We start from the raw sequence: 9,630 nt of genomic DNA on the forward strand, positions 1-9,630 counted from the left end.
GTTACATAATGGTTCCAAGACTCTTAATTGTGGTTCCAAGAGTCCAACTAGTGTTTGGTACATTCTAACAGTATTTTAGTGGTTTTAAAAGTCATCGTGGCTGTATCATTAGTGTTTTAAACCTATTGGAACCATTACATAGGCCTTGGAACCACAATTTAGTGGTTCGGAGAGGTTACATGGTGGTTCTAAGACTCAAAATTGTGGTTCCAAGAGTCTAACTAGTATTTGATACATTATAACAATATTTTAGTGGTTTTAAAAGTCATCATGGCTGTATCATTGGTGTTTAAAACCTATTGGAACCAATACTTAGGCCTCGGAACCACTAGGTTAAATAGTGGCTCCAAGACTGTAAATTATGGTTCCCAAGTGGTTGGTACATTGTAATACTACTTTATTGGTTGTCAAAGGGATCATAACTGTATCATTGGTGTTTGAAACTTATTGGAACCATTATGTAGGCCTCGAAACCACAATTTAGTGGTTCCGAGGAGGTTAAATAGTGGTTCCAAGACTGTAAATTATGGTTCCCAAGTGGTTGGTACACTGTAATACTATTTTATTGGTTTTCAGAACCACTAGGGATATTGTGGAACCACAATGTAGTGGTTCCGAGGTATTAAGTGGTTCCAAGAGTGCAAGTTGTGGTTGGAACATTCTAATAGTATTAAATTGGTTGTACAACTGATTATTGGTGTTTTAAACATATTGGAACCATTACGTAGGCCCCGAAACCACTAGGGAACCACAATGTAGTGGTTCAAAGGCATTAAATGGTTCTAAGAGTCTAAATTATGGTTCCAAGAGTGCAAGTTGTGGTTGGGACATTCTAATAGCAGTAATTTGGTTGTACAACTGATTATTGGTGTTTTAAACATGTTAGAACCATTACGTACGCTCTGAAACCACTACGGAACTACAATGTAGTGGTTCCGAGGTATTAAGTGGTTCCAAGAGTGCAAGTTGTGGTTGGGACATTCTAATAGTATTAAATTGGTTGTACAGCTGATTATTGGTGTTTTAAACATGTTGGAATCTTTACGTAGGCCCCGGAACCACTAGGGAACCACAATGTAGTGGTTTGAAGGTATTAAGTGGTTCTAAGAGTCTAAATTATGGTTCCAAGAGTGCAAGTTGTGGTTGGGACATTCTAATAGCAGTAATTTGGTTGTACAACTGATTATTGGTGTTTTAAACATGATAGAACCATTACGTACACCCCGAAACCACTACGGAACCACAATGTAGTGGTTCCGAGGTATTAAGTGGTTCCAAGAGTTTAAATTATGGTTCCATGAGTGCAAGTTGTGGTTGGGACATTCTAATAGTATTAAATTGGTTGTACAACTGGTCATGAGTGTATCATTGGTCTTTTAAACATGTTGGAACCATTTTTTGGAACCTCTCGGAAGTCCGACATTGAGTTCGGAACTCCGAGTCGAAAGTCTGAACCTATCTTCGGACGTCCGAATGAAAGCCAGTAGAATTGGTCACTCTACTGGTTTCCTTCGGAAGTCCAAAGTTTGGTTCGGACTTCCGAATGGAAGCCAGTAGAATGGCCAATTATACTAGCTTTCATTCAGAAGTCCGAAGATTGGTTCGAACTTCTGACTCGGAATTCTGAATGAAACTTCGGACTTCCGAAGGAAACCAATGGAGTTGCCAATTCTACTGGCTTTCCATCGGAAGTCTGAAGTTTGATTCGGATTTCCGACGCGGACTTCCGAACCAATCTTTGAACAATGTAAGCTCCGCCCATACCACACGATAGGATAATCCAAACCGTCCATTTGATGGGCCATAAACGTATATAGGTTGCGTCCCAAAATATCATTTCCATAGGCTGATCCTAGCCCTCCGATCTAAATAAAAACTACATCTTATGCAACCTCTATAGATTGTAGGGTTGTGATCATCCTATGGAAATGATTTTTGGGGCACAACCTATTTACATTGTGGCCCATCAAATGAATGGTTTGGATCATCCTATGGAGTTGGTCGTACAGTAACATTAAGGCCCGTCCACAACATAGGATGCTCCAAGCCGTCCATGGTTTGGATAATCCAATAGAGTTGGTCGTATAGTAACATTAAGGCCCAATCGTAGGCCCCACCGATATTTTTCAAATTGAAGCATACCGTCCACAACATAGGATAATCCAAGCCATCCATGGTTTGGATCATCCTATGGTGTGGTTCGTACAGTAACATTAAGGCCCAATTTAGGCCCCACTCATATTTTTGAAAATGAAGTGTACCGTCCAGACTATAGGATGATTCGAGTTGTCCATTTGATGGGCCATAACGTAAATGGCTTGTGCCCCAAAAATCATTTGCATAGGATGATCACAACCCTCCAATCTATAGAGGTTTCCATAATAAGCAATTTCTCTTTATATCTGAGGGCTAGGATCATCATATGGAAATCGTTTTTTGGGACACAACCTATTTACGGTCTGGCCTATCAAATGGACCGCTTGTATCATCCTATGGTCTGGACGGTACACTGTCATAGTGCGGGGTTGGATTTGGGCACCAAGGAGGAGAATTTTGGGGGGCCCATCAATTGTTCCTATTGTGGAGAGAGAGAGAGAGAGAGAGAGAGAGAGAGAGAGAGAGAGAGAGAGAGAGAGAGAGAGAGAGAGAGACGTGGGAAACGTGCACTAACATGATTCAAGGGGGTGGGGACACACTACGTCATCAACAGAGGAGGAAAGTAAAAGAAGGGTTTGAAGAGGGGTAAGAGGAAAGGGCAAAAGTGACAGCTTATTTTAATAATATAAAAGGGTAGTTTCGTCTATTCCACTCTCTGACAGTACCTAAAGACCCCTTTTTCATGAATTTGAAATGTCTACCCTTGATTCACAATCTCACTAAAACTTAGCATTTTTTTAATAATTTTCCCTAACATTTAAGAAACTACTACAATGTAAATTTATTAAGAAAAAAAAAAAAAAACCATGCCTAGGACACAAATACCCCAAAAAATAAAGGAAAACATCAGAATTTTCATCATCTCTATGGGCATTTTTGTCCATCTATAACTTGTAAAGTCTAATCTATGGCAAAATTGGCCAACCCCACCAATGAAAAAATAAAGAAAAATGAAAAAAACAAAGCAAACAACCATTACTTTAAATTAATCAATTCCATTATAATATTAAAGAAACTCCTACAATGTAAATGTAATAGAAAAAAAAAAAAAACCCACCTCCACTATTAAAAGGAAAAAATACCCCAAAAAATAAGGAAAAACATCATAATTTTTATCAATTTCAGGGGTATTTTGGTCCATCTATCTCTACTTTCTAATTCTAAACCTCAATGTGCCTTCCCAAACCCTACTCTCGAATGTTACACTGAATTTTGTTTTTTGTGTGTTGATTGATTGTGTGGGCACAAGATATGGAAATGGAATGTTAGATAGGCACAACTATGTTTTGATAAAAGGCACCAAATCCACTTGTTCCATTTTCCATAACAATGTTAGGGAGGTAGGTTGCTTTAGCCCTTAACTGTTGTATCTCTCTTGGTTACCTATCTAATAGATAGGCAATGATAGGTTTCCTATTAGACTTTGGGAGGGGACTGATATTCAAACTATCATATTTTGATAATGGCATTACTCACTTTTTTAGAAAATACTCAAGATGCTATAATCATCCAATAAAAGTGTAAAACGAACGTAGTATTGCCATTATCAAAATGTGATAGTGCTGATATTAGTAAATATCACCTTTGGTCTTCGGCACGGATGGTGGGACCAAAGCAAGGCTCACTTTTAGAGTTTGCTTTCACACTAGTGTCACCAATGAAATAATCTTTGGTCTGGTTCAATGGTCCCAGCAGAGTCCCATGCTAAGTTATGGGCCCCATTAGTGCTGTCAGTGAGACCACAACATAAATGGGGTCCACCTTCTTCCACCACTAGAAAACAAATTTCAGGTCTTTCTTTCTTTGCCCGACAAACAGTGTTAGGAAAATGATACTCTTTTGCAGCGAATTTGGTGTAAATCCCATTTATTATTGACATGTAGCTTCAATCTTCAATCTGAAACCCCTATAGATGGGCCCACCATAATCTCTTTAAAGAAAGGTTTGGCCTTTTTTTGCAAATACTATGCAGTATTTGCAAAAAGAGTAATATGGTTTGATAATTTGCAAAAAGAGTAATGACGTTTGACCTTTTTTTTTTGCAAATGGGGGTAAACTTGACAGTTCATCTAATTCAAACGTAATATGAATTTAAATTTGAAAATGACAAAATTACCCTTTATTCAAAGAATATTAGGTGTTGCATTATGATATTCCCATACCCCTTGATTTTTAGAGTTTTTATACAGTGTAAGCTTGCATAGTTCAATATTTTTCAAAAAAGTATTGTACCACACATTTGATGTCCCACAATGTAAATAGGTTGTGCCCCCAAAAATCATTTCCATAAGATGATCCTAGTCTTCCGATCTACAAAAGAACTGCATGTTATGGAAATCTCTATAGATCGGAAGGGTAGGATCATCATATCGAAATGATATTTTGGGTACAAACTATTTACGTTGTGGCCCATCAAATGGATGGTTTGGATCATCCTATGGTGTGGGCATACATTACTTTTTGAAAGTATTGAACTACACGGGCTTACACCATTTAAAAATTCAGGCTTTTATATGCTAAGGCCCTATTCGTTTGGGATTATCAATCATCTGATTACTATTATGGCAAGTGATTAATGCAATCACCTATTATTGCAAGCTCCTCCCTATGTGTTTTTTTGGTTTAGGAGTAAAGGGCATTTCTGTCTTTTCATTAACTTAGAATCGTGCCATGTTTACTTGATGTCAAGTTTACCCCATTTGCAAATAAGGGCCAAAAGTCATTACTCTTTTTGCAAATATGCATTACTCTTTTGCAAAAACCCTGCTCTGTTTGGTTGCCGGGTTTTTTTTTTGGTTCGTGGGATTTATGTGGGAGAAAAAAAAATCCAAGGAGATTGGTGGGAAAAAAAAGTCCTAGAAGTATCCCGGTAAAATAAAAATCCCATGTTTGGTTGACCGAACTATGATGGGGAAAAAAAAAAACTTTGTTTGGTTGCTTGAACTATTGGGAAGAAAAAAAATCTTCTCAAGCTTGTTTTTGGTTCCTGGGATTATTTTGGGATAGGATGAAAAGGCAAGCATTACAAGAGTGGGATTAAAAAAAATCACCACACAAGCAATCATTACAAGAGTGGGATTAAAAAAATTCTAGTGCTAAAAGGTAGGGCTGCAACTCGAGCCGGGTTTTACCCGACCCGAAAATAGCTTGGGTCGGGTTCAGGTTTCATGGGTTTCGGGTCGAGCCGGGTTCGGCATTCAAAAACCCGCATGAATCTCGGGTCGAGCCGGGTTTGAAGGGACCCGACCCGACCCAACCCGAGTTACATAAGTTATAGTATGTACATTTTTTTCTATTGTTAGTTAAAAGTTAAAGGGATAATTACATTTACACGCCCTCTAGTTTCTGACACATCCACTTCCACCCCTTTAGTTTAAAACGTGACAAATACACCCTTGTAGTTTCAATTTGTTTAAGGTAGGCCCCCTCAGCTGAAGGTTCGTCCATAGATTGAAGGGTTAGGATGATCCGATGGAGCTGATTTTTTGGGCACACCCTATCTATGTCAGGACCCATCAAATGAACGCTTTGGATCATCCAAACAATGTGGGCCCACATTATTTGGATGATTTTTTGGTAGTGTTTGGATTCGGGTAGGGGCCCACATTATTTGGATGATCCAAAGCGTTCATTTGAAGGGTCCTGACATAGATATGGTGTGCCCAAAAAATCAGCTCCATCGGATCATCCTAACCCTTCAATCTATGGACGAACCTTCAGCTGAGGGGGCAAACCTTAAACAAATTGAAATTACAGGGGTGTATTTGTCACGTTTTAAACTATAGGGGTGGAAGTGGATGTGTCAGAAACTAGAGGGGGTGTAAATGTAATTATCCCAAAGTTAAAAGTGAAAACCCACGCACCCACTGTTACTGTATGTGAGTGTAATTTCTGCTTCTATGAGTTGGGTTGATTCAAGTGTTTGATTCAGCATTGTTTGATTGTAATTACAACATTGTTTGATTACAACATTGTTTGATTCAAGTGTGATGTGAGTGTAATTACATCATTGTTTGATTCAAGTGTAATGTGAGTGTAATTTCTGCTTCTATGAGTTGAGTTGCCTTGCCAAACAAGAATTTTCCTTAAAAATTTGCGTCAACGTGAAAAAACCCGACCCGACCCGAACCGACCCGAGATTTATCATGGGTAGGGCCGGGTTTGGGAATCGTGGGTTTTTCGAAAAAAAACCCGACCCGACCCGAGATATTTCTCGGGTAGGGTTGGGTTCTCCAAAACCTGACCCGCCCGACCCGAGTTGCAGCCCTACTAAAAGGCAACCAAACATGGGTTGGGACCAAAATTTTACTAAAACTTCCTAGGACAATTTTTACTGGCAACTAAAAGATGAGAAAATTAAATAATTAGAACGCCCGCCGACCCGTTTAAAAACAAAAGAAAATTATTTTAAGCAAAACAACCTACAAAAAAAAAACCCGTCACCAATGTTAAAAGGAGACAAATATCAGAAAAATTTTAGGGGCATTTTTGTCCATCTGTAACTTGTAAAGCATAATCCACGACAAAATTCGATAATTAGAACGGCCAACTCCACCACATCAAAAAAAAAGAAAAAAGAAAAAAAAGAAAAGAAAACAACAATTACATTAAATTAAGGTCAATTTCATTATAATATAACAGAAACTCCTACAATTTAAATTTAAAAGATAAAAAAAAAACCATCCCCAGTACTAAAAAGACAGAAATACCCCAAAAAATAAAGAAAAATCATAATTTCCATCATTTTTAGGGGCATTTTTGTCCATCTATAACTAGTAACATGTAATTTGACTAAATTTCCCTACCTTTCTACATTCAAGTACTAAACCTTAGTACAATCTGCCTTACCAAAACCAACCCTAGATTTCAAAACATCAAACTCAACCCATAAATTCTGCTGATGAAAATTCCCAACTATGTTACTCTCCACACCCAACAACTGCGAGCTACCAAAACTCAAACACGAAACTCCACCCCCAATTTCTACCATAGCCCGCACCCCCTCAGTTACTATTTCCACGCCATTCTCCATCACCAACACCATATCCCCTAACAACCGTCTGATTTCCGCCACGTCACCCTCAAAACACATATCCAAGGCCCCTCCATAAACTGTCCCCACCTTCTTAACCCTCCCGGCCCCACCCAAAACCCTCTTTTCTACCTCCTCTTTCACCTTATCATACGCACTCTCCACCAAAAAACTAAACTCCGTGCCGGAATCTATCATCGTCTGACCCGCCCCGCCGGAATCCGGCCGGAAACATTCCCGTGAAATATTCAAAATTTTCCCTCCAATTTTAATCCCTTCAATCCCAATCGTATACGCCGCCTTATCTAAATACGGCCGAGATTCGCTCCCGCTAAAACGCAACAAATTAACGTAACGAAACCCGCCGGAGTACGGATTCTCGCCGATGTAAAAAGTCCCCGCCGGCGGTGTCGAAGTCAGACTCCAGCGAGGCGGGACGCAGTATGAAAATTTATTGATTTTTGCTTGGGAGGGAAAAGAGAGCCTACCTAAATTCATTCCCAAAATACCTTCGTTCGCGCTTGAGTCTTGAGAACAGCCGAGGATTAGAGGAGGGGTAATTAGGGAATTAATGGATATTTTTTCTTTGACGAGATTGCCCTCGGCGTAGGTACCATCGGCATAGAAGTAGGAGTAGTGGCATAGGAGGTTTTGGTCGCAAGAAGTGGGGAGGGTAAAATCGGGAATTCGGGGTTTACATTGAGGGGTGTTACAAGGGAGGAGAGAGAAAGAGGAGGAGAGAGAAGGGTCAAAAGAAGAAGAAGGGGGTTTTTGAAGGGTTTTATTTGTGCACTGAGTCCATGAAAGTTGGCTACCTGTGTCTAGAACCATTTGTTGGGTTTGTGGGGGGGTGCCTATAGGAAGAGAAAGTACAAGAGCCATGGTATATTTGAAGGTAGATTTGTAAATAGATGAGGTTTTTTGGGTATTTAGTTGGGAGTTTTGTTTAGTTATTGGAGAAGAGAGGGGAAGGGAGATGAGAGGGAATTTGAGAGAATAGTTTTGGGTTTGTAAAGATTTGGGGTTTTGGGGTTTAAGGGTTTTGGCTGTTGAGAGAGAAAGAAAGAATAAGAGAAGGAGAGATTTGCAGAGAGCCATGAAGGAGAAGGGCAAAGGTTTTGTGGGTTTGGTGGGGTTTTTATATGGTTTTGGAGGGGGATTTGTTGGATTATTAGAAACTATGGGAATACGCGTTTTTTTTTGGAACGTTGGAATGTAAGCGCGTTTTGGTTCGAATGTTTACACTGATTTTTTGTTTTTTGGTGTGTTTGATTGATTGTGGGCCGATATAAAATGGAATGTTAGATAGCACGTCCAAAATGAGATTTGTTTTACGCGGTTAAGACCTATACATACAGTTGGGGTTCTAATAAGTAAGGCAAGTGATATAGGCACACCCATGTTTTGATAATAGTTGACAAATCTACTTGGCCTATATTCTTGAACCATGTTAGTGGGAAAACAATAAATTCGTTTTCCTCCCTGAAATCTCTCCTATCATACATGCATACCTCTAGAATCCCTTTACTATCTCTAATTGATGTCAATGGACTAGGCCTCCGGTGGATATTTTCGCATAAGGCATTTCGCAGAACGTCTGTTGCATGAGCGAGCAGCTTCATGGGCTCACTTGTCAACGGATTTTGTCATTAATCCTTTTGCGACGGACCCAATCAAATCCCTGATAAGAAAATTGGTGAATTAGCTTCAAGTCGGCATTTTTTGATAAATATCCATCAACAATGACATTAGAATCCTTGAGTTGCATGTGATCTACATGGGCTTTAGACGTATATATTAGCAAAATATGGGTAGAATCTGATTCCCTATTGGTTGTTAATACTATGAGTGAAAAATTCTCAATCTTTTAGGAGAAATTATATGGTGTAAGGGCTTACAACAATAAGGCCTTTGTATGGTGGAAGTACCATCCTTGATATCTGATCCAACAGCAGCTCCTAAAAAAGTGAGCTGCTGTCGGATCAAATATCAAGGGCGGTAACCCTACCGTATTGTTGTAAGCCCTTACACCATATAAAATCTCATCTTTTGGAAGCCTATAAGTTTTCATGCTGATATTCTTAAACTTCTTAAGAAATTCATGTATTGGAAGGTTTCTTGTATTTGGAGCTAGACGAGTTCACCTCCTGATTTTCAAAGAGATTATTTCTCATCCATAGCATGAGCATTCTATTAGATTTCATTCCTAACTCTCTCGTCTTAAACTTCTCAGTCCCCTTACATTTAAGATTATGACAATTGATTATGGACCACTTACGTTTAATTTTCAGTCTAATAATCGGTTTGAGGCCTCCAATCGGTTGTCATAATCTTAAACGAATAGAGCCTCAAGATTATGACAACTGATTGTGAGTCCAGGTCCAATTATTGGACTCAAAATTAGGTTTAATTTTAAGTCTAATAATGTCTGGACCACATCT

The 9,630-nt window shown here is 39.1% G+C and overlaps 1 protein-coding gene across 1 annotated transcript; it reads right to left on the bottom strand.

Annotated features, from left to right (window-relative positions):
* Window positions 1-6,743: 6,743 nt before the first annotated feature.
* On the bottom strand, window positions 6,744-8,311 carry LOC143863900 (Eukaryotic aspartyl protease family protein). Its single transcript, XM_077374679.1, has one exon. The coding sequence runs from the start codon at window positions 8,285-8,287 to the stop codon at window positions 6,980-6,982; it is 1,308 nt and encodes a 435-aa protein (XP_077230794.1). The 5' UTR covers window positions 8,288-8,311; the 3' UTR covers window positions 6,744-6,979.
* Between the last annotated feature and the right edge of the window lie 1,319 nt (window positions 8,312-9,630).

The sequence above is a fragment of the Tasmannia lanceolata genome, unplaced genomic scaffold (genome assembly GCF_043159265.1).
Source record: "Tasmannia lanceolata isolate RefF3 unplaced genomic scaffold, GAP_Taslan_0.1 ptg000044l, whole genome shotgun sequence".
Classification (NCBI taxonomy): Eukaryota; Viridiplantae; Streptophyta; class Magnoliopsida; order Canellales; family Winteraceae; genus Tasmannia; species Tasmannia lanceolata.